The following is a 25,887-nucleotide window of genomic DNA, read 5'->3' as shown; positions in this document are numbered from 1 at the left end:
GATCTCCTTTAGAAGTACCAGAGCAGATACATTCATTACCAAGTCTAATTAGGCTAGCAGACAAGTAGCATTAATCATTTTTGACCGTACCTGGGATTCAAACCCCCTCAGTCTGTAATTGGGAAATTTCATGCTTCAGTGAATGGGAAATCAAGCCCATTCCTAAATCCTTTCACTTTCTGGGGAGGTGGTGTTAGCGAAGGGGGAGGAATGGGTAGACAGAACCAGGACTTGAGACAAGGCCTCCAGAATGCCTGGCTCAGACCTTTTTACAGGAGGGCCTTCTCCCCGACAGTTATCACTGATTAACAACCACCACCAAAGGCTCTCCTAAGGAGACAAGAGGGAAAGGGGAGGGGTCACATCCTCCCTCTGCACAAACATATCAGGGAAACACAGCATTTTTCATCTGTCACTGAAGCTGCCCTCACCACCATCACGAAAAAGAAATAATACAAGAAAAGTCATGCACATGAGCACACAAACATATCCATGTGCATATCCACATGCTTATACATATGTATGGAATACACATGCACACAAGTACACAATGCACACAATGCAAATACATCCACCTGCATACATGTATGCACTGAATACACATTCACACATAAATAGTACAGTCCACATGCATACACATGGACACACATATACCCATGTGCACACACATGCACACACACCCTTCAGAAGAAACAGACTCATCTGTTGAGCACCTTTAAGCAGAAGAGGTAAATATGAAGCTCATAAGTCATAGTTTCATATATTTAGTGTCCAAACTGCCTCAAGCATAGCCCATTCTCCATGGCGGGGGAGACCCATTTTTAAATTTGTGGTATAGTAGAAAAGATACTGACTGCTATCAGAGGACCTGGATTTGAATCCTCTCTCTGATATTTTCTGACTGCATGACCTTAAGTCTTATCTTATTCATCTGTAAAATGAAGAGGTTCAACTAGATGGCCTCAGCTTAGCATCTTAGACTTCTGGGTTTTGTGAGGCTGGTCGTTACACATTCCTTCGAGGAATGGTTGGTGTAGTGGGTGAAGTGCTAGACCAGGAGTCAGGAAATCATGAGTTCAAGTCTTACATCAGACACATTCTACAATGTTGGATAATTTACTCTAATTTCTCATTTTCGTTTCCTTCATCTATAAACTGGAGACAATAATAACAGTTGTCGTGATGCTTAAAGAAGAGAACATTTATGAAATGCTTTGCAAATTTCAAAGCACCTTATAATTTCTAGTTCTTACTACTACTACTGTTGTTTAGTTGTTTTAGTCATGTCCATTTCTCTGTGATCCCATTTGGGGTTTTCTTAGCAAACACACTGGAGTGGTTTGCCATTTAATTCTTCACCTTATTTTACAGATAAGGAAACTGAGTGAAATAAGGTTAGGTAACTTGAATAGAAGCATACAAAGATTTGAACTCAAGTCTGCCTGACTCCAAGCCTAGTTCCTTTATCCCTTATGCCACTTAGCTTCTGTACTACTGGTGCTCTATTACTCCTGCTGCTGCTGCTGCTATTACTACTGCTGCTACTATTAGTATCATGTTGCTGCTACTACCGCTACTACTACTGCTACTACTACTTCTATTATTCCTGTTGCTGTTACTGCTGCTATTGCTACTATTACTTCAACTACTCTTGTTACTGCTCCTACAACTACTAGTATCATATTGATGCTACTATTGCTACTATTGTTGCGATTATTGCTAACTACTTCTATTATTCCTGCTGCTGTTACTTCAACTATTCTTGCTACTGTCGCTGCAACTACTAATATCATATTGCTGCTACTACTGCTACTCCTCCTCCTCCTGCTGCTGCTGCTGCTGCTGTTGGTGCTACTATTGTTACTACTACTTCTACTATTCCTGCTACCACTGCTACTATTACTTCAAATGCTATTCTACTATTCAACTTCTACTATTCCTGCTACTGTTGCTAATACTGCTACAACTACTAGTATCATATTGCTGTTACTACTACTTCTACTACTACTGTTAATGCTGCTACTACTACAAGAGCAGAGTTCAAGACAAGAAAAATATAGATGGAGAAGTTAAGCAAAGAAATCTGTTGGTTGCCACAGGGAAGCCACACAAAGGTGACTAGACTATTCTCTTTGGAAAATGAAGGAAAAACAACAACACAGAAAGACAGACAAACTCCAACAGCTCACAGCTCTAAGGTGAACACAGTTCCCTGTGGCAAGCTGACAAACAGGTGTTGAGGCAAGTGAAAACAAGAATCAGGGTGGGAGCTGAGGATAAGGAGGAGATTAAACAGGATGATCTTGGAGGCTGAAAGCAGTCCTGCCCAGTGGAAGGGAGATCTATTAGAATGATGAGCTTTCTATCAACAGGTCCAAAAGTCTTAGACAAGGGTTCATAATCTTTTTGTTTTGTTTTGTTTTGTTTTGTTTTGTTTTGTTTTGGTACAATGAGTCCTTTAAGCAATCTTGTGAAGCCCTCCTCAATATGTCTTTAATTATTGTGAAGTCAAGTTTTCAATCATGTCCACTCTTTGTGACTCCATTTGTGACTCCATATCCAAATATGCTGAAGTAGTTTGCTATCTCCTTCTTCAGTTCATTTTACAGAGGAGGAAACAGGGTAAGTGACTCGCGCATAGTCACACAGCAGCTAGTAAGTGTCAATGCTAATTTCAAACTCAGGAAGATTGAGTTTTCTATACCATGTGCTACTTAAATGCCCCGATATTTTTAATTGCATAAAATAGAATACATCGAATTCCAAGGGAAACCAATTATGTTGAAATACACTTATCTAACATCTATGTATAAACAAAGTTGTGGACCCCAGTTTAAGAGCCTCTAATCTCAAGAGCTAGTATTTATAAAAGCTTTAAAGTTTACAAGGCACATTATAACATCTTTTTTTTGAATCTCACAACAATCGTGGGAGGTAAGTGCTATTATTTTTTCCCCATGTTACAGAAGAAATTGAGACAGACAGCAATTAAGTTACTTGCCCAAAGTCACACAGGCTTTGGATTTGAACTTTGGATCCAAAGAATAATATAATTATTATATATCTTAGTCTTCCTGATTTCAGATCTCACACTCTATCTACTTTGTTACCTAGCTGACCATGCAACTCCATTAGGGCCAGCCCCCAGGAATGGAACATAGGGCTCTCTAAGAGCAGTGAAGGGTATTCAAAGCATCCCCTCAGTGCCTATATGGATTCAATTATATGTGAAGCTCCTCCCCCTGCACTGAATAAGTACACTACCCACCTCATTACAGAAAGTACTTTGCTTATCATGATGCATTGCTATATAGAAATGTCATCTAGGGCAGCTGAAAATGACTAAACAACAACAAATTATTCTTTAACATCATGATAAGGATCGTTGAGGTCCTGATCCAAACAGATAATACTAACTGCATCCTTCTTTTCCCCAATTATAATTCTTAATGAATTATTTTCTAAACTTAGCTTTTTTACTTCTTTTTCCATTTTACCAATTCTACTTTTTAATTTTTTACTTTATATTTTTAAAATGTTTATTTATTTGAAACTAAATACAAAAAAAAGAAAGAAAAAGAAAGACAGAAAAGGAAAATAAAAAGAAAACATTGTCATGTGCCCAGCAGAACACCAGGGAGGATTCAAAATATATAAAAACAAATTTTCATTTCAAGAAAGCACATATGATAATAGAATAGATTATATTTATAACTGTCCATCTTTTCTTTGTTTCCTTATAGGTTATTCTTTAGTTCTATGCTGTGCATTTTTTACTTTTTTTTTCCCCCTTTTCATCCCCCCAACTTCCCCAAGCAGGCTATAGTTAAGCACATGTGTGTGTGTATGTATGTGTGTGTGTGCATTCACACATACGTATGTGTATATATGTATATAAAGGTGTACATTTACACATATATAGACATGCATCTACAACAACATTAATTTGGCTGACACAGAATATAGATCTCTCTCTTGATTAAATCTTTTAAGTTTGGCTTTGTCTAAAAGAAATAATTACTAGCCCTACTTTTTTTTCTAATAAATTATGTTCCTGATTCTTGTTTTAATGTTTGTGTATATCTCTTATTTCCAATGTCTGTTAACTTTTCTATTTTAATGTTACTCCTTAACTTGCCTTGCTATTATTTAACCTCCTTCTACCCATACAGAATCCTTAAACAATGAACAGGGCCAACTAATATAGCCAAGTTTGGCATATAAATATTTGATATTCCAGTAACTATACCCCTCACGAAGGGGATGTCAATGGCCCAAAGGGGACATTCCTAGGCATAAGGACCTGGGAATCCAGCCAAAGAGCAGGCTCCAAGTTTCTTTGTTTACTATTCCCTCTTGGAATTTTATGAAGGAATTTCTCCCCCAGTCCTCCTGTCCTTCATCTTACATTGAACAAACTCAATTTCAGTTGCTGATGGGAATTACTAAAGCATGTTGGGTTTTTTTGTTTGTTTATAACTTCAAGGTTAAAGAGAAGAACCCCAGATAAAGGCTTGGAAATGGGGGGAAGCTGAAGACATGGAAGAGAGCTTTCCAGTAGACTAAAGTTCCAGAATTGGTTCTGATACTGGGATGGGAGGTGGAAAAATGCTTAACTTAGAGAAAAGAGTAACAGGTTCAAATTTCACCTCTAAAACTTACTAGCTACACAATCATGGACAAGTCAGTTAATCTTTTGGAGACTCAATTGTCTCATCTACAAAATAGAAGTAATACTAGACATAGTATCCACTCCCATCCTCCCATGTAATAAAGATTAATAAGCTAATAGAAGTAAAAGTAAAAAGACTTTGCAAATTTTAAAGGGCTATATATATGCCAGCTATTAGGCTACAAATGAATTTCATTCTATTTGGATAGTTTCATCTCTGAGGCTATTCTGACTCTGAGATTCTATAATTCCATGAAATGTACACATATCTATCTAGCCATAGTGTGGCTGTGGATAAGTTATTATACATCTGGGTAGTATAGTAGATGAACCTAAAATCAGAAATACTTGAGTTCAAATCTAGCCTCAAACACTCATTTGTATATACCTGTATATGTCAGCTATTTGCCTCAGTTTCCTCATCTGTAAAATGAGGATAATAATAGCCTCTATCTTGTAAAGGTTGTTGGGAGGACCAATGAGACAATAACTATAAAGTGCACAGCAAAGGACCAGGTGCATAATAGGTGTTAAACAAATGTTAGCTATTATTATTATTGGACAGCGTAGTATAGTGGATAGAATGCTGAGCCTGAAGACAGGCAGACCTGAATTCAAACGCAGCTTCAGACAGATGTGTGACCCTGTTTGCCTCTGTTTCCTCATTTGTAAAATGAGCTGCAGAAGGAAATGGCAAACCACTCCAATATCCTTGCTGAGAAAACTTCAAATAAGGTCATGAAGAACTGAACATGACTGAAAAGTGATTGAACCACAAAAATTATTATTATAAGGAAAATATTTGTCCTACATCCTCATGGGGATATTGTGAGAAAAGCTCTTTGTAAGCCACAAAGTCCTATATTAACCTGACTATTATCATTCACAGTGGCAGGGATGTTTTGACATAACAAGTACTGCATGAGAGTCTTGCCTTTCAAAAAGTCCCTGCTCTTTCACTGTTTCTGTCTCTCTTTGCCTCTATTTATTCTGTGTCTGTCTCTTCTCTGTCTCTTACAATCCTTTCTATCCAATTCCTATTCTAGTGCCTCCATTCACCCTGGAGCCAACCTTGTGTTATTGAAAGTTATACCAGCAGTGTTTTAACTTGAAGATCCTAACAAGCTAGAAAGGCTTTGAACCCGGACTCAGGGATAAGTTGCTTGTCAGTACTTTAAGGATCAGCTTAGCCACATTTGAAGAGATGCCAGAGAAGCAGTTAAGTTTCTGTGGAAACAATGTTGGGTATAGAAACTCAGATCTAGATTCAATGTTGTGTCTGTCACTTACCAAGCTGGGTTAGCTTAGTCAAGTCATTTCTCTTGGGCTTCAGCTTATTCATCTTTAGAATGAATGGGTTAAAGCCACTTTTAGTCCCAGCTCTGTGATTCTATGAAGACCTGGGGGGAGGAGGGAGAGAGGGTAAAACTATTCTCTTTTACTATTATTATTTTATTAGTCATGTTGTGCAAAAGACACAAATTAAAAGGGGAGAAAAACAGGAAAAAATTCAGAAATGGAAAAAGGTATGCTTCCATGTGCATTAGGACTCCATCAGTTCTTTCTCTGGAGGTGGAAAGCATTTTTTAATCATAAATCCTCTAGAATTGTCTTGAATCATTGTTTTGCTGTGAACAGCTAAGTAATTCATAGTTGATCATTGTACAATATTTCTGTTATTATATGCAGTGTTCTCCTGTCCTGACTACTTTACTTTGCATCAACTTATAGGTCTTTCTAGGTTTATCTGAAACTACTTGCTCATCATTGCACAGTAATATTCCATTACAATTATATAGCACAGCTTGTTTAGCCATTCTTCAACTGATGGACATCCCCTCATTTTCCAGGTCTTTGCCACTACAAAAAGACTCTCATAGCCCTCTCAAAGTTCACCTACAAAGACAGAGAGAACTGTGATTTGTGTTGCTAGACCTATGAAGTGGCAGATCCCTGAAGTATTGAAGATTAAAAACTCATTTTTCCAATATGGAAAATGAATACTTCCAGCTATTATCCTTCCAGATGTTAACTTCATGCTCCAATTGATGGTTTCACAGCTCTTTTCTTTCCTACTGCATTATCATTAGCTCATTCCTAAATCTGGAGAAATTTAAACCTTGATAAGGAGTTACTTGTGAGACACAAGCTATCCTCAGCTAATACCACCAGAACAAATATAGAGTCACTGGCACCCAGGGATAGTGAGCTGGAGCTGCAATGAACCCCCTTTGGTGGCAAGAGTTGTAACATAAGGAAATCCCTCAAAGAAACCTCCTTTCATTAGTTTCAGAAAGGCTCACTAGATGCAAAGTTTTCTCCATGACTTCCTCAAAAGATAGAATTTTTAAGTGATCCACTCTGTTTATAAAGGATAGGGAATCGCAGAAAATCCATATGCAAAAGGATTTTAGAGATTCAAAATTCTCTTATACCGAGACCCTGAAAAGTGATAGGACTTTCCTAAAGTCACTAAGAAGTCATAATAACTATAAAGTTATACAATATTTTAGGATTTGTTAAGAACTTTACATAGGTTATCTCATCTGATCCTCACAAAGAACCTTAATATTATTATCATCATTTTACAGATGAGGAAGTCAAGGCACAGAGAGGGTATGGTCTTGCCTAGGATTACACAACTAGCTGAGTATCTGAGGCTGCATTTGAATTCAAGTCTTCCTGATTCCATGTCCAGTGCTCTAGCCTGAAGCTGAAGCCAAGTTTTTGGTTTTGGGTTTTGTTTTTGTTTTTTGTTTTTGTTTTTACATTCTCTTCTCCCTTCCTCCTCCCTCCTCCCCTCATATCATAGAGCCTGACACAAAGTTAGAATGGATACACCTTCACATCCTTGCTTGGGGACAGGGAAAAGGATTTCTGATACCCATTTACTTGGTGTAAACACAAAAAATTAACTAAAAATTTCTATGCAACTTTAGTTTTGTTAAATAACTTAGCCTAGTAGTTCTCCCAGCCCTACACTTCATTTTATTCTATTAGAATCTCTCAATTGCCCTAGCCCAGCTACAGGTCACATTCTGAGATAATCCTTCAGATTAAAAGGATCCCTAATGTCATCAAGTTGAATCTTCCTTTCTTAGACTGTCTTGTATCTAGCCTCTTGCTGTCATTTAGTCCTTTCAGTTTTATCTGATTCTTTGTGACCTTATTTGGAGTTTTCTTGGCAAAGATACTCCAGTGGTTTTGCCATTTCCTTTTCTAGTTTATTTTACAGATGAGGAAACTGAGGCAAACAGGGTTAAGTAATTTGTCCAAGATCATACAACTAGTAAATGTCATATGTCAGGTCTTTTTCCTAAAAGAAGATAAGCACCTTGAGGGTAGGTCTTAGTTTTATTTTTTTCTCCCAATGTATTTCTAGTACGAACACAAGTACTTAATAAAGGCTTGTTGACTGAGCATGACTTCTCCTTCTATCAACCCAGGTGATTACTCTCTTCACTTTAATAAGTGCTTTTTGCGGCTGTGGACAGATTTAAAAAAATCATCACCTGGTAGTGACCCTCTAGTTAAGAGCCTCTACAAACTTAATTGGACTGGTCCTGGAAATACTGCCAAGTTTATTATTTTTTTTCAATTTGGTAAGACCTTCTAGGATATGCTCTGCTGTCATAACAAAACAAGGACCCAGGCTCACTTCCTTGCCATAGTGAAATATCAGAATAGGACTTTGATGGAGGCAGTTAAATAATAATGCCAAATAACAAGCCCTATTTCTTTAATACCTTTAATCCTGGGGAAGAGGAACAATTATATTAATGAAAAGGATGAAGTCCAATGTTGAAATCTATCCAACTCAATGAAACTGTCACTTATTAAGTTATTTCTTTTATATCATGATTTCAATATATTGCTGGTTGGCATAAGAAATTAAATGGGAGGGGCAGTTAGTTGATGTAGTGAATAGAGCACCAGCCTTGAAGTTAGGAGGACCTGAGCTCAAATCTGGTCTCAGACACTTAACACTTCCTGTCTGTGTGATCCTGGGCAAGGCACTTAATCCTAATGGCCTCAGCAAAAAAAAAAAAAAGAAAGGAAAGGAGAGAGAGAGAGAGGGAAGGAGGGAGGGAGAGACAGAGAAAGAAAGAAAATGAAAAAGAAAGAAAGAGAAATCAAGAAATTAAGAAAGCAAGTAGGAAAGAAAGAAAGAAAGAAAGAAAGAAAGAAAGAAGAAAGAAAGAAAGAAAGAAAGAAAGAAAGAAAGAAAGAAAGAAAGAAAGAAAGAAAGAAAGAAAGAAAGAAAGAAAGAAAGAAAGAAAGAAAGAAAGAAAGAAAGAAAGAAAGAAAGAAAGAAAGAGAAAGAGAGAGAAGGAAGGAAGGAAGGAAGGAAGGAAGGAAGGAAGGAAGGAAGGAAGGAAGGAAGGAAAGAAGGAAGGAAGGAAGGAAGGAAGGAAGGAAGGAAGGAAGGAAGGAAGGAAGGAAGGAAGGAAGGAAGGAAGGAAGGAAGGAAGGAAGGAAGGAAGGAAGGAAGAAAGGAAGTGGGAATTTGGGAGAAGCTTTACAGAAGCTGCAAATGACTCTCAAAGATCAGGAAATGACACAGAAAAAAATTTTAAACTCATAAATGCATAAAATATATGTACAGTATTATATCATGTCAACCAACTTTTATCTTTTACTACCATAATAATTCAGAATTCTTCTCTGGTATGAAGGGAGAGCTAAGAAAATTTTATGCAGATTTTCCAGATCACAGGAGTGCTATGTAATCTTAACCCCTGAGATAAGGAAAGAATAATTGCACTATGTATATAAATCAGTAGAGATTGTCATTTTGGGGGGATAGACCTGAGATTTCATTGGTAACAACAACAACCAACAAAATCAAAAAACTTCGTTGAAGAAATTCCTTCTACCGACACCAATCAGCCCTGACTCTTCAACTTGGAATCTTAGCCTCTTGAAGTCACTGAGAAATAAATGACTTGCCTAGGAATACAGTACATGTTAGAGATAGGATTCCTGATTCAGAGGCTTGCTTCCATTCTAACTAGAGGATTTTTTGGACACCACAGCAATCTTGGCACCACATACTCCTTTATCAGCTAGTTTATGGAAGAACCAACTCTCATATGTGATGAGAAAGAAAATGAGATCTAGTCACTAACTGCTGAATAGCCTGAATATTTCTATACATTCAAATGTAAACACACATTCATACACAAAGACAAATATGCATTCTACACATACAAGGTACCCCTTATATGACATCCCTGAATAAGTCAAAACATAAATTTTAAAAATCATATTAAGAGATTCTCAGATCAATATCAATGCTCCAAACCCTGCTCCAAAACAAGGCCATAATAGACAGTGCCCAGTGAAAAAAAATAAATATTGTCTCAATCCTTTGCCGTGTAAAATGAAGGGAGAACAGAGATAGGAGTGAATGGATGCTCTCCTAGGTCTCTTCCAGTTATAAAATCCTGTAATTTTTAAAGACTGAACTGAGGTAATCTGTCTTTCCACTGTAGCAAAGTGTAGACTGCCATAGGCATATGAGAAGCGAGGGATGCCTGCTAAAGAGAATCATGGGAATATCCCACCTGGTTTCTCTGGAATGTCAGAAGCATTTCTAAAGCTTTCTGGACAGAGGGAGGTTATGCTTTGATTTTTCCTCCTTTGGTATTGGACAAGCTCTAACAGCAGCTGTAGTCATGTTCTCAACCTCTAACTACTCCTGCCTGAGCCACACTTAAGGTCTTCCTCCTTTTTCCTCCTACAGCCCAGCACAGACTGCAGCAAGATGCACAAATCACAGGGTCTGCTGTGGTCTACACAGACAGATATGCACAGGAGCATTCTGAAGAAGTGTTTGAAAGATAGCTTCTTTCCAATGTCATGCAGCCAGGTGCTAGGGAGTTAAGGGCACTACCCAGAAAGGCATTTCTAGGGAAGGATTCAAACCAAAGCCCACTTGTGGTGCTTGTCAGAGGCTATGAAACTATTTAAATTGCGAGGGATTTTTTGTTGTTTGTTTGTTTTTAACGAATCTATTAAATTCTTCCCCAAGGACTGCAACATTCTTTAGAAAGGAAACACACCCATTAAAGAGATCTATACCCTATACCAGGATAGAGAAAATATGAGCAACAGTACAGACACCCAACAGCACTGCAGAGTTACTCAGAAAATCCATATTCTAGGTGACCAGTGATTTATTATGTATGTGTGCTGAGGGAGGGAGAAGAGGGGATGAGAGCCAATAGGGGCTTGAGAGCTACAGAGGGAGGGAAACCACACAGAGCTGGATAATTTTAGAGGATGATAATAACTACTGCAGGAATCTAGGAGGAGGAGGAAGAGGAAGGAGATAAAAACAGAGACTTAAATTCAAAGATTTCAGAGGTCATTGAGTGGCTATGATCTTGGTTTCTCCTTATATCGAAATCTATTTCCAACAACCGGGGGGGTTTCCTCTACCCCTACCCCAAAGATTGTTACGTCATCCTCCGACGAGGGGATGGGGCTTTGCTCATTCTAGTAAACAATCAGGCGTGTTATGAATCCCTATACAACAGCCACATCACAACATCAGCTGCAGCCATACGGCTGTAGGGGTCATTAGGTGAGAACCTCAAATGGGACAATGCCCAGCCAACAATCCAGTGCCCTTGGCTAGCAGCCCCATGCATTTCAGCGGGGAGATAGTGGGGTGTGATTTGTCCAGAACTCCTAAATCCTTCTCTAGGCAGACATCAAAAGGTTCTAGATGCGTGACTGGAGTTATAGTAGAAAGGGTAGGGGACCCCCAAATATGCCCTCCAAAGGTTCCTTGAGGTCAGAGAAAGGGAGAAAGCCTTTTTCCTGGATTGAGGGCTCTTCTCTAGGGCTCTGACTCGCCACCTCTATCCCGCTGCCGTCTGCCCACCCCTCACCCCTTCCCGAGCTCACTCACTGGCGCAGCGTAACGCCCGCTGTCGCACCTCCCGGCCGCACAGATCACACCAGCCCGGGTCAGCCCGCAGCGCCAGCTCGATGAAGCGATGCCCCTCGCCGCGCTCAGCCGGGACGCGCGGATCCCGCGGCTGCTCGAAGATGCTCCTCACGTCCGGGGGTCGCGGCGCCCCGGGGCGCCGCCGCAGCCTCTGCTGAAGCCCAGGTCGGAGGGAGCGAGGGAGCCTGGGGGGCCGGGGCTGCGGCTCCACGTCCCCCACCAGCGCCCCCCGAGCTCCGCGTCCCTCGTGCGCTCCGGGCGCGGTGGAGAGGGGCAGGGAGCCGCAGCGGCGCGGAGTCCGCCCGGGTCGTGGAGGAGGCTCGGGGCCACTCAGGCTCTGTAGGTAGCGCTGGGGCTCGGGGTCCAGCAGGAGCGAATAAGGGCGCTGCCCGATAGCCGGGGACGCCATGGCCATACCCGGCTTGCCGCAGCTCCCTAAGACTGCAACGCGACTCCCGAGCCAGCCCCGGGAGAAGGGGCGGCCCCCGCCGGGCGCGCCTTTAAAGGGACCGCAGCCAGCGGGGAGGGCCGGGGGCGGGGAGATGGAGGGAGGGGTGGGTGAAAGAAATGAACTAACAGACGACCTGAAGGAGTGGTGGGATGCATCGTGGGGGATTGGTAGCGCAGGAGCGGGCTGTTGGTTTACAGCCCGGCTCCCTAATTTCTCTTGGAGAGGGCCCCGAGAAAGTCTGGGCAGGTAAGGAAGCAGAGAACAGGAACCTAGAAATATGTCTGCAAAAAGCCCCCTGTCTCTACTCCTACTACATTCTAGCCCCTCTTCCATGCCCGTAATTATCCCTCTCCTAGTTCTGCATGTCACACACACACACACACACACACACACACACACACACACACACACACACACCTTTTGCCCCCCAACCCAAATCCCCACTGGATCTGAAACTGGCCCACGCTCTCTGCCAACAAATCAGTATGAAAAGAGAAAGGGACAGTTGTTTGTCTGGGTGTCCCTAGGAAGTATATGGTTTAGCGAGGAGGTGGGGGGTGGGGGACCAGAATAAGGAGGAAGAGAGTAATATCTCACCTGATGTATTTCCCCCACCTCCCCCCACCTTATATCCCTAGCCAGCGAGGAGATTTCTCTTCCTCCTTGGGAAATTTTCGTTTTGACTAAATTTATTGGCCTCTTCTGCTCCCTTCAGTCCCTACGCCAAGAGAAAAGGCAGAGGTTGGCCTGGAGAGCAAGTGGGTAGGTATATAGCCAAAGCCAACTCCCCCGCACCCTTGCACTAAGTCCCGAGACGCTTTGAGAGACGCCCCAAGACGCTGTCATGTCCCTACCCATGCTTCCTTTTCTTAGCCTGAGAAACTGTCTCAACTTGTAAGAAAGGCTGTAAAGGCCAGACTTTCACTTTTGATTGAAGCCTCCTTTCCCTCCTTCTCTCCCCTCCCTCTCCCCAAAACCTTGTCAAGCAGCCTTTAAGGCAAAGAGACAAGAACAACCTTAGTAAGATACTAATGGTAAAGGTGGACCCCTGAACTGGAAGAATCCTTCACCTCCCACAACGATTTTGTTTTGAATTAAGGGGAATTTCCCTTCCAAACTGGGTTCACCTTTCCCCTAAAGCTGCCTGTCTGAGGAACCGATGATAATAGCTAATATTTATACTGCTTTGAGGTTTATAAAATCCTTTATATGTGTAAATATAATTTGGTACTCATAGCAGCCCTATCACTTTGGGGCTATTGTTATCCCCAGTTTTCAACTGAGGAAATTGAGGCAGACAAGGAATGTGATTTACCCTGATATATACAAGTAGCAAGTATCTAAAGCTAAATTTGAACTCAGGTCTCCTGACTCCAAATCCAGTTCTCTATCTTTGATATCAAGCATAATGGGGATGGAGATAAAACCCAGTTCATGCTTTCCATCAGCACCTTTTCTATCTGTGAAGTTTAAAGAATTCTGCACTAGATGGGTTTCTGCCCATGGCATCCTAGCTGAAGAAAGATTGTCAGAGGAAGCAGGGGCCTCCATCCTCCCTAGGTCCTCCTTGGAAGGAGAAACTGATGTAGAAGTCAGATTGACTTCAAACTTAGGCATCTCATTTCTCATCTTAAAACAAGAGACACTAATATCTTCTGATAGATTAGTCATGTCCAGTAGATCTCAACTGTGCCATGGAATCCTTCTAGGATCTTCCATGTCCCTAGACTACTCCCCAAATTTGGCCATTTTCCTAGAGTCTTCAAGAGGATTCTTCATTTTTGCTCATTTCTTGGAGTGATCCTGATTTCCCTGGAAATTCTTCTAATCATGCTGGGGAATTTCCAATCTGCTTTATTGAAACTGTTCTATGCTTGCCCAGAGTCATGGATGCCCCTGGGAGATTCTTCAGTTTGTGTTTCTGCATGATCTGGGTTATCCCTGGGATCAAGAGATCCGTGCAAGAGGAGGCCTCTTTATCACAGGGATTGGGATACTACACATATTGGAGAATGACATAGCAGTATGGAATGATGCAAAGGGCACCAGATTTGAATTAAAAGATTTGTTACTTCCTACTTGAAGGACCTTGGTCAAATAATTTAATATCTCTAAACCATAATTTTCTCATCGCTAAAACAAAAAAATTTAGTCTAGAAAATAGTGTCAAACATGATAATCTATAGTACTCCTGAGTGTTCCTGAGTAAGGTTAAAATGTAATTGGGAAAGTCAAGTAAACAAAAATAAAATAAAATTTTTAAATTAAGTCAAAAGGTGGCCCTTAGGTATGGATTAATGACTTCTATTTCTACTTGAGTTTGAAATTACTGATATAGATGGTCACTTCTAGCTTCAATAAATTCAATTCATTGAACATTTATGAGGTTCCTACAATGAGCCATGCCATGAAATGGAATATAATTAAGAAAAAGTTCCTATCCTTAAGGAACTTACAATCTAATGGACAAAATCTCTAAAGCTATTATATTATTATTATCTGATCCTCACATTCCTCATCTAGAAAATGAAAATAGTTGGACTAGAGGGCCTGTGAGTTTGTTTAGACCTCCAAAATCTACATTCTTGTGCCTGCCCAGCAGTAGCAAAAGCCAAAGCTCCACAACAAAGAGGGCATCTGGTTGTGAAAAAAGTGTGTGTGTGTGGAGGGGGTTGTTCAACAGGGACAGGGTGGACACAAACCTTCAGTGTCATCTTTGCTACTTTAAACTGTATTTTCCTTTTCTGTAAAGCAGGGGAAAACGAATCCTGGCTTCTTTCTACCACTTAGACCTAGTAGGGAATAAAATCAGAGACCGATTGCAGAGCAGCTTTCAGATCCATTGTGGGTGGTTATTGAGGGTGGGGAGAAACTGCTGAGGCAATGTTATTCCTAGATTTTTACTACTAAATACATAAAGGGAAAGCCTCAAAATAGGGATGAGTTTTGTCATGCTCTTTCCCATTTTTCCTGTAAGCATCACACTTGTGGGGGCCTGCATAACTAATAAATATGTCTGCCCTTATTCAACCCTCTGTTATCCATCCATCTCCATGGGCTTGGCAAATAGTCATTAGGTCTCTTGATCCACCCAGGCAGAGTGCATACAGAGAGATTACTCCCCTCCAGAAAGGCAGAAAGCTCTGATGAGGAAGGAGGTAAGCCATTTGTAAACAGATAGGATTCCCAACCAGATTAGAACAGAGTGAAGAAGATCCTTATATTAAATCATATAAGGGAAGATTATCCCAAAGCAAGCTCAGAGAGATAAACAGAAGGTTTATCAGAGAAGGAAGTTCCAACTCCCCATGTAGGTTGGGGCATCTGGCTCAATTGCATCATCCAATCACCTAGTATTAGAGGATCAAAATACCAAACTGGACCGATAACAAGGACAAAATTTTGAGAGGGATTTAATCTAGTTTCCCAGTCTCTTCAGAGGCTGTATCTTGTTTTTTTATATAATAAAAGTTTGGATAATCAGAGTTTTGAAATAACTTTTTAATTTAAATTAACAATAAGCATTTCTTCAGTGCTTACTCTTTGCAAAGGACTATGCTAGGAACAGGGCTTTCCAGGACTTCCCAGTGTTTAAAAATGACACAGATCTTACCCTCAAGAAGCATATATGTTTTTTTTTTTCTTTTTTTGAAACTGGGTATCCTTATTTTGATCAGGATGGATATGCAGTGCTTTGCTGACCTCAGTCATCTTTAGGCAGTCTAGTGCAATCTCCCACACTCCCCAATATGTGGTCCCACCAAATTAGCACCAGACAGTGGTCCTAACTCTATTGTAGCTCAGAACTCCAGAGTTCAAGGGATCCTCAGCTTCAACCTTGTAGTAGTACTTGTAGTAGTAAGGTACTTCAACTACTTGTAGTAGTAAGGATTACAAACATTGAACTACCACACTGAGCCAAGAAACTTACATTCTTTTGGGGGAAGGAGGAACAGACATGGTAGCTTTGAATGTAGAGGCCCTGGTTTCAAATCTTGCCACTGATGTTTTCTACCAGTGTGACCTTAGGCAAACCATATAATTTCCCTGGGTTGCAATTTTAAACTATAAAAATGAGGGAGTCGAAATAGATATGATTCCTGAGGTTAATTCTAGCCTTAAATCTCTGATTTTATGAGATATGGAGATAAGAATAATACCAGTCAACATGTGATGGGATTGGAGAAGAAATCCAGATAATCTAGAAATCTTGTAAAATGTGAGGCATTTTTTTTTCTCTCTGGGGGAAGTCTACTTTATCCCTGGTGGATAAGGAAAGGTTTCATGGAAATGACCTCTGAGCTGATCTTTTTAAGAGGAGAAGAATCCCAAGAGATGGAAATGAGGACGGGTGCATTCCAAACATGAGGATGGCTTATCAAAGCACAGGGAAGAAGGAAACGGAATCTCAAGCTCAAGAAGGAGCTAATATTTCATTTTGGATGGAAGATTGAGTGCATAATGTGAAATAAGTCTGGAAAGTAGGTGGGAGAGAGCCAGATTGTGGTGGCCCAGGATGAGGAGGGTTTTCACCCCCTACTTTTCTATAGGTAAGGGGAACTGTGGCAGCATGTCATAGTAAATAGAGGGCAAATCTCAAAACCAGGAAGACCAGGTTCCCCACATACTGACTGTATGTGAGTATCATTTAATATATAGATAAGTCATTTAATGTCCCAAGTACTCTGGACAACTCTCCATTTAGAAGGTATTGATCTGCACTGGGAGAAGTAGTTTTGTTGTCTGAGAATTCCCTATACTAATGAATAGACCCTATCTCTAATAGAAACTGAAGACTTTTCATGGTGGGGATGACATAATCAGACCCTGACTTTAGGAAGATAGCATAATGTAATATTGCATGCAAAATTTGGAAGCAGACCTGGATTTAAGTCCTCCTTCATACCCTTATTAGATGTCTAATCCTGAGTTTAACTTGATCTTGGTAAGCCTCAGTTTTGTTCTCTGTTAAATGGGGATAATAATAGCACCTACTTCACTGGAATTGTCCTAAGGATTACATGAGAAAAAGGAATGCAAAGGGTTTTGCAAACTTTAAGTCACTGAGATGTGTAAATGTCAACTATTATTATCCTGGCTGCTTTGTGAAGGATGGATTAGAGAAGAAGGAGGCCCAAAAAAATCACATCCAGTGCCATGATTCTTTTTTTTTTTTCCTCTCCAGAAGCATGCATGTTTGTTTTGTCAATCCAGTGTGATGAGTCCCTTGGGGGTAATTGAGGATTACAGTGTTGTAGGAATGACAGAGCAAAGTCTCCATTGACCTTGGGAACCAGAGAATTGTGTGAATAACTTGGGCCTTAAAAAATCTTCCTTGAGTACTCCCCTCAACTCCACCAGTTGTTTGAATAGATGCCCTAGTCATGAGTGGCTATGGTGAGCATTTCTGAAGGAAAAGGCTGTTCCTGCTAGAAGGAACTCTTCCCCAAACTCTTCTTCCCCAGAATTGGAATGAAGATAAAAACGTCAGATAAAATAGCTCAATGCAACAGACTTTAAACATTTATCAAGTTTACTAGAAGGTTATATGAAGTAAGTCAAGATAATGAGGTCTGTGGGATGTAACTGGGAAGTATTTCAATGCCTCTGTTTCCCAAATAAGACTGTAATCTACTGGGACACGGTTCCTTTCTTAGGCTTGAGAATCAATGGGTTATATATACCTCTCCCCACATGAGCATCTATTTGTAATTTGAGCTAAATTCCCCTACCCTACTGACCCTACCCCCAATTCCAAGCCAAAACAAGGGTGCTGTAGGGATCAAATCCGAAATCCAAAATTCCATGTAGGACCAAGTATTGGCTAGGGTAGGGCTGCCAAGTGGTATAATGGATAGAGCAATGCACCTGGAATCAAGAAGACAGTTCAAATCTATCTTCATGTTCTTTCTAGCCATGTGATCCTGAGCAAGTCACTTAACCCTGCTGGCTTCAGTTTTTTTAATCTGTGAAATGAGCTGGAGAACCAGTTCAGTGTCTTTGCCAAGAAAACCCCAAATGGGGTCAAGAAGAGTTGGACATGACTGAAATGACTAAAGAACAAAAATTGACTAGAGGAAAGGGGACAAAGTATTTATGTCTGCTGCCTGAAAGTTTTTTTTTTTTTTTTTTTTTTTTTTTTTTTAGCTAAATCATTTTTTGGCCATTCAGGCTGGGGCTGCTGGCAGTAGGATCCTCAGCTAGAAATTTTTCTCCAAGTTGGCAAAACTTCTTGGCTCCAAATTGGAGACTTTTTTACCCATGACTCACACAAAGCATGACCTGCTTATGGCATTATGGGGATGAAAGGGTAAGGAGAGTTTGTCTCAGTGTGGATGTGCTGGAAGGAAATGCATCTGGCTCCTGAAGGGGGTGATATCAGAAAGGGCCAAGAACTCTATACAATAAAGCTGTTTGGAGTATTTCACCCCCTTCCTCATATACTCTATGATTGAAATGTTGAAGAAGGAAACATGTTGCTGTTTTTCAGTCGTTCATTTGTGTCCAATTCTTCATGACTGCCATACTGTCTATGGGGTTTTCTTGACAAAAACACTGGAGTGGTAGATATTTCCTTCTCCAGTAATTAAGACAAACAGAGGTTAAATGGCTTGCCTAGGGTCACCCAATTACTAAGTGTCTGAGGTCAGATTTGAACTCAGATCTTCTTGCTCCAGGTCCTATGCTCTGTCCACTTTGCCACTTAAGAAATATAAAGGTTCATAGTTATGGACTTGGAAAAGACTTGAGAGGCCATCTAATTTAACCCTTCCTTTATAAGGAAACTGAAGTCCAGTGACTTAGCTAAAGTCATTCATTAAGGAAGTAGCAGAGTAGAAAGGAAGAGACAGATTATTGCTCTAACACGAGCCTATAGCAAAAGAGAAGTGAGTCATGTTTTTGTTTTACTTTCAATAATTTTTCTGCAGTCTGTGAATCCCCGAGGTCACTGGAGATCCCCAGTGACTTGCACTAAATTTTTTTTAGCTGACCTCTAAGAATGAAAAGACTGAGGGTGGATCTTCACCAACAGAACTTGGGGGAACAGTGCAAACTTTTTAAGAAAACTCCCCTTGTTCTTGATTAAGTGCAGAATCAACAATTCTCCAGCAGAAAGACTATTTTTTTTTTAACTTTTTCCCTATAGAGAGGAGATTCCCGATGAGTAACTTAGCCTTGATAACGGGAGGAACTGCCCCATCTAAGTGCAGAATGGACCCCAAGTTCTGAAAGGTACTAATAAGGTACTAGTACTGGCAGGTTTCAATTAACTGAGAAGTCTTTTGAATATAGGCTCAGTGACTATGGAGTTAAGAATAAGGATCATGGAGGACTTTAGAGACCCTTCATTTTAGAGCAGAGAAAACAATTCCAGAGAGGCTAAGTGATTGATTTGTCCAGCATAGCACATTTTAAGGAAAAGAAAGAGGATCTGAACTCATGTCTTCTCATTCCAGAGTTGGTATTGTTTCTACTGGCTTCAGATTCAATGTCACAATTGTTTATGAAAGCACCTCCTATGGGTTAGGCACTGGGAGTACAAAGGCAAAAATGAAACAGCTCCTGACCCCAGTGAGCTTTTATTCTGTAGGATACGAGCTAGCAAATTCGCAGGTGGGCTAAATCATACTAGGGAAAGGCTAACTGGTTGACCCAATGAATAATGAATTCTTTTGGCCATCATAACTTACAAATGGAGCAGCTAGGTGGTACGATGGATACAGTGTTGGGCTAGGAATTTAGAAGATGAGTTCAAATCCAGCTTCAGATACTTACAAGCTGTGTGACTCTGGCCAAGTCAATTAACCCTGCTTGCCTCAATTTCCTCATCTGTAAAATGAGCTAGAAAAGGAAATGGCAAACCATCCCAGTGTTTCTCTCTAGAAAATCCTAAATAAGATCAGGAGGAGTCAACCATCACTGAACTGAATTTACAAAGATTGTCTATTAAGGAATTAATCCTTAACTATTTTATTTTTTTCTATCTCCATTGCCCACTACAGTGCCTAAACACATAGTAGGCACTTAATAAATGCTCATCAAAATTTAATAGAATTGCCAACTTCAGTGATGCAAGAAGGAGCAAACATATGAAGCATTAAAAAGAACCGAAGTAACTAATCTTCACTAAGCTGGATATGAAGGAAAGGAAGGTCTTTAATCTCACTCTGTAAACATTCTCTGTTAAAGTAGCAGAATCTGGAGCAGATGAGGATGCCCCACCACCACCGCCATTACATAAAGATTTGTTTTTTTTCTGACTCCTTCAATGCAGAGGTTTGAAGGGGACTTACTGGCCTGGGGCCTCAGGTATACTTGGTGGGGCTACTCCAGCAAACAATCAGTCCATGCTCTCGGGAATATTGGGTCTCAAGTCACAGCTGGCTCTGGAAGTAGATTTCTATAGCAGAACTCACAATGGCAGTACCATTCCAACTGTGGTTGCTGGCCAAGGTTATGACATTTTCTTCTCTTTTGCTAATTGGGCTTTCTATATACACTTAAGTTAGAACTCTAAACCTTAGCACACTTGGCTCCCTGACCATTCTGGGAACACAGAGGTCTGACAAAGAAGGTAACTATGACCTAGGGACAAGATACTTATACTGAGTGTCACTTTTTCATTTTATAGAGAAGCATACAAGGTCGAGCAATGATTATGGGGTTGAGAATAAGGATCATAGAATAAAGGACTTTATAGATCATCCAATCCATCCCCCTAATTTTAGAGCTGAAAAAACTGAATCTCAGAGAGATTAAGTGGTTTGCCTAGAATCACACAGATTATAGGGGACAGAGGGAAGATTTGAGCTCATGCCCCTCACTCTAGAGCTGATGCTGTTTCTACCAACTCCAGATTCAATTCCACAAGCCAGAATTTGAGCCTGGGGCCTTGTGATTCCAGCTCCTCTTCTCCTTCCACTATGTCATGAGAAGGGAGGGGGATGTGTTTATTTTTAGAAGTTCAATGACGCCACCTCTAGGTCTCAATTTTGAAATTGATAATTCTAAGCTACTTCAGTTGGGCTTATGATAAGGATTATTTTTTCTTCTTTCTGAATTGGAAAAAGTAAAATATTCCATCCGGATTTGCATCAACTTTCCTTTCTTGGCTGGCTAGAGAGGGAGCGCTCTAGGCTGAGGCTCCCTGCATTCCAGTTCATTTCCCAACCCCACCAGAGGGGCAGGAAGCCATGGAATGCAGTGGAGACAAGCAGGATACCAACAGAAGGGAGCCTGGGAAGACACAGAGGTCTCCCCCAACTCTTTTTATCCTCCTCCCAGTCCCAGGCTGGGGAGGGTAAAGGGCTGCAGGGAGAGAGGCAGTGCTGCTACCTTTGATGAGGAGCCAGAAGCTGGGAGCTAGACCAGAAGGCGGTCTGGACCAACTCCAGCCATGCTGGGCTGTTCCTTCCTAGCTTCCAGTTATGGCGTGTTTGATCAAGGACACTTAGGATGATACAGAGGAAAAAGGTCACATATAAAGTAATCTATAACAGTGCTTGGAAATATAAGAATCTCTAAACTGACTGCCCTCTAGCCACCTTTGCTTGATTGTCTCTCCTAAACTAGTTGTAAAACTGAGCAAATCACGAAATCTGTCTAAGAACCTTCATCTAGAAGGTTTGACATCTGTGTTCTCCCGTTTTTGAGGTACACCTTGATAAAATGGAAGGGATAGGATTCTAGGGATGCAGCTAGTGAATAGAGATCTGAGTCCAAAGTCAGAAAGACCTGAATTCAAATTCAACCTCAGACACCAGCTTGGCAAGAAACTTAAAGCTATTTGCCTCTGTTTCCTCATCTATAAAATGAGCTGGAGAAGGAAATGGCAAACTACTCTAGTATCTTTGCCAAGAAAACTCCAGATGGGATCACAAAGAGTTAGATATTACTAAAATGATTCAATAACAAAAATGGATCTAGGTCAAAGACCTAAGTCTTTGAAGAGAAAGGCTATTGAAATCCTAGGGCATTATTCTCAATATCTCTTGATGTTCTGTTAGTTTTGGGTGGATGGCCCTGGGCTCACTTATAATGGGATTAATATGACAGAGAAGATCTTACCCAGGTTTAAACTTTGCTTCTGAAATTTCACTTACTAAACATCTGTATTTGACTTTCAAGGTCATCTGAACTGCCACAGAGAGTCCTACTTGATCTCATTGAGACCAAATGTGAGATGTCTAGTCATAGTAACGTGCTCAGGGAGGCCAATTCAAGGAGTTTCCTTCAAGGCCATTGAGGTGACAGCAGCTTCAGCCTAAAATTCAGCAGTGACAGCCAGTCAGAAGCCACTTTACTGCAAAGGACCAAAAGGCTAAACTGCACTTGCCTTTCCCATTCTCATTGTCCTTCCTAGATATAGCAAGAAAGAAGAGAGAATTGTGAATTTTGAGTCAGGAATTGTTGTTCATTCCTTTAAGTCATGCCCAACTTCATGACCCCATCGGGGATTCCTTGGCAGAGATCGTGGAATGGTTTGCTGTTTCTTTCTGTAGCTCATTTTACAGATGAGGAAACTGAGGCACACAGGTTTAAGTGAAGTGTCCAAGGTCACACAACTACTATGTATTTGAGGCCAGATTTCAACTTGGGAAGGTGAGTCTTTTTTGACTCCATGCCCAGTATTCCATCCATTGCTCCAATGGCTACCCTAGGAGTCTGGAGTAGTTAAATTCAAATCCTCTCAGACACTTAAAAGCTGGATGATCCTAAGCAAATCTGATAAATTCTCAGCTTCAGTCTCCTCATCTGTAAATGAGGATAATAATAACACCTACCACATAGGACTTTTGTGAGGACTAAATGAGACAACACATATAAAACATTTTATAAATCTTAAAGCAATATCTAAATGCTATTGGCGGTGTGATGGTGTTGATGATGATGATGATGATGATGAAGAATGCAGAGGTGTCCAGGTGGGATTAGATTCAAGCTCTTTATTTCTGGAGTAATCCAGGCCAGGTACAAACTTGTAGAAAACCATTCTATGGTATTTAGAAATTGTTTGTATTTCTAAAGGAAAACAAACAAATCTCCAGAAAATGGTGCATCTCATATCTCACAGTTACATGGGAGTCTTTAGTTCATGAAGGCTTTGCTGGCAGATATCAAGCTTTGACACATCCTACCAATATGGAAAGGCTTTGAATATGGGTCCCAGGGGCAGACTGCTGGTTGTTTGAGAACCAACTTCACTGACCAAAGAGAGACTCGTGATGACACTCACTAAGATGATAATTTTTTGGCCATGGCAGTTTATGAATCAGATAAGGATGGGGTGCATGATTTCATTAGTATAAGGAATTCCCAAATGAAGAAATTCCCTTACTACATTGATTGGCACTTTTTTTGTATTTGTTTTTAAATTAAATTTCATTTCTTTTCAATAATTAAGTATTTTCATTGCCTTATAATTTACCCTCTCCCATTGAGAAGAAAAACAAAAACCCTTGAAACAAATATTCATGTTAAGAAAAATGAATCTCCATATTGGTCCTGTACAAAAATGCATCTCATTCTGTGTCTTGAGTCTATTACTACTCTTGAAAGAGGGGGATAGTATGCTTTCACAATGATTCTCTAGAACCATGGCTGGTCAATGCATTAATCAGAATTGTATTTTTTTAATCAACAATATTTTATTTTTCCAAATACATGTAAAGATAGTTTTCAACATTCATTTTTGTAAGATTTTATGTTCTAAATTTTTTCTCCTTTCCTCCTTTGCTTCTCCATTCCCCATGACAAGCAATCTGTTATAAGTTAAACAAGTGCATTTCTTTGAAACATATTTCCATATTTGTTATGTTGTGCAAGAAAAATCAGGCCAAAAGGGAAAAAAACCACGAGAAAGAAAAAGCAAACAAACAAACCAAAAAAAAAAAAAAAAAGAAGAAGATGAAAATACTATGCTTCAATCCACATGATCCATATGAATTCTCTTTCTGAATGTGATTGGCATTTTCCATCCCAAGTCTATTGTAATTCTCTTGGATTATAGCATTGCTGCCAAGAGTCAAGTTCATTACAGTTGATCATTACATAATCTTATTGTTTCTGTGTATAATATTCTCCTGGTTCTGCTCACTTCACTCAGTCTTAGTTCATGTAAGTCTTTCTAGACTTTTCAGGGTTCTATCTTATTTGCAATTTAAATATTAGATAGCAGCCTAGAACTCTGAAGTTCAGTGGCTTGTCCAGAATCTCATCACCAGTATCAGAGCCTTGACTTGAGCCCAAGTCTTCACTGGCCATCTATTGCCTCTGAAGCCAGATTCCTTACCACACTACCTCTCATAAATTAGATAAAAATACAAGCTGTTTCTCAGTTGGGAGTGACCTTTTCTGTTTCCAAAATTTCAGTGATAGAGTAGTAGAAAGGGAGGAGGGACATAGGAAGCTAAAACTCACATACTTCATGGGCAAATATTAATTTAACTGCTTGAATTCATAATGCATGATCTTTGTCCAATGATCAAGGAGCTGACACATTTTTGGATGAATGAACTATGTTCATTTGGCATTTTTATGACAAATGAGACCAGAAGACAAAGAAGCTAGAAATACAAGGATACGACTACTGCAGCTTATGTGCCAACATTTTATTATCTAAGAATTTTCCAACTCTTAGAGACCTCAGGAGATATTTAATTCAATATACATCCAACATTGCAAGCCAGCTTATCTGAAAGCAGCAACATATCCTGTCTAAGAGAAAGAAGACACCATCTGCTAATACTTTGACTGGCACCTCTTCTGAGGACCTAGAACTCCAGAGCCCTGGGGATTGCCACACTCTCCTTGGAGATCATAAGTCTGCCTTCTCTGAAACTACCTACACCAGTCACCAACTGTCACAGACAAGAAGGGAAATTTAAGTTCCAGGGATTGCCTGCACACCCAGAACATTTATCCTATTTCAACCTCCCCTCTATAGCCATCATCTAGGGGAGCAATCCCTATGGAGGAGGCCCCCATCCACACAATCATCATCAATTGTTGAACGACTGAGATCTGTGGGCATATAAGACAACCCAACTGAAGCATCAAAGCATTCTGGGAGAGAAATAGCAAATGGCATGGGTCAGATAAATCAAACCACAATCACCTAGACCTAAGACCTGGTGGACAATATCTTATAGCGGTCCTATACTGGCTATATTTTTCTCCTTTCCCTATCATGTGACTCCTTGATGAACTACATCAATTCTAGACTGTTCTCTACACTCAAGTCCATTGTTCCAAGAATTACAGTGATTTCATGCCACAGGTTTTGCCCACCAACCCAGCTACCAGTCTAGAACTTGCAGCTATTACAAGGGGGAACATCCCTTGTGGAGTCAATTGCCTTTGCTGATGTCTCTTTAGCAATTACTGAACCCCTGAAAAATAAAGTTATTTCCATCAAGGACCTTAGAATTATTAAATGTTTTAACATCAGAAATAGATATGGCTTTTCTCAATAGAAATGACACTAAAGGCTCTTACCTGATGTGCTAGGCTCTAGCATTCACAGCTCACAATATCATACAGTGGTCCTCAGACTTTTTAAATAGGGGGGCCAGTTCACTGTCCCTCAGACGGTGGGAGGGCCGGACTATAGTAAAAACAAAACCTCACACTCTGTCTCCACCCCTCAGCCCATTTGCCATAACCCAGAGGGCCACATAAATGTCCTCAGCTAGCCACATCTGGCCCACGGGCGGTAGTTTGAGAACCCCTGGTTTAGACATTAGGGATAGTAGGGGGGTTGAAAAGTCTAATCATCTATCTCTTTGAATAGTCCTTTCTGTAGAC

General features: G+C 40.4%; 1 protein-coding gene across 1 annotated transcript in view; it reads right to left on the bottom strand.

Annotated features, from left to right (window-relative positions):
• RASSF5 (Ras association domain family member 5) overlaps window positions 1–12,086 on the bottom strand; it is a 109,539-nt gene extending 97,453 nt beyond the window's left edge. The window contains exon 1 of the mRNA XM_074309000.1: window positions 11,592–12,086. Coding sequence (XP_074165101.1) covers window positions 11,592–12,045 — 454 coding nt within the window. The 5' untranslated portion in view covers window positions 12,046–12,086. The remainder of the gene's footprint in view (window positions 1–11,591) is intronic.
• Window positions 12,087–25,887: the final 13,801 nt, after the last annotated feature.

This window comes from Sminthopsis crassicaudata, chromosome 4 (genome assembly GCF_048593235.1).
Source record: "Sminthopsis crassicaudata isolate SCR6 chromosome 4, ASM4859323v1, whole genome shotgun sequence".
NCBI lineage: Eukaryota > Metazoa > Chordata > Mammalia > Dasyuromorphia > Dasyuridae > Sminthopsis > Sminthopsis crassicaudata.
This window is presented reverse-complemented; position numbering and strand designations above follow the sequence as displayed.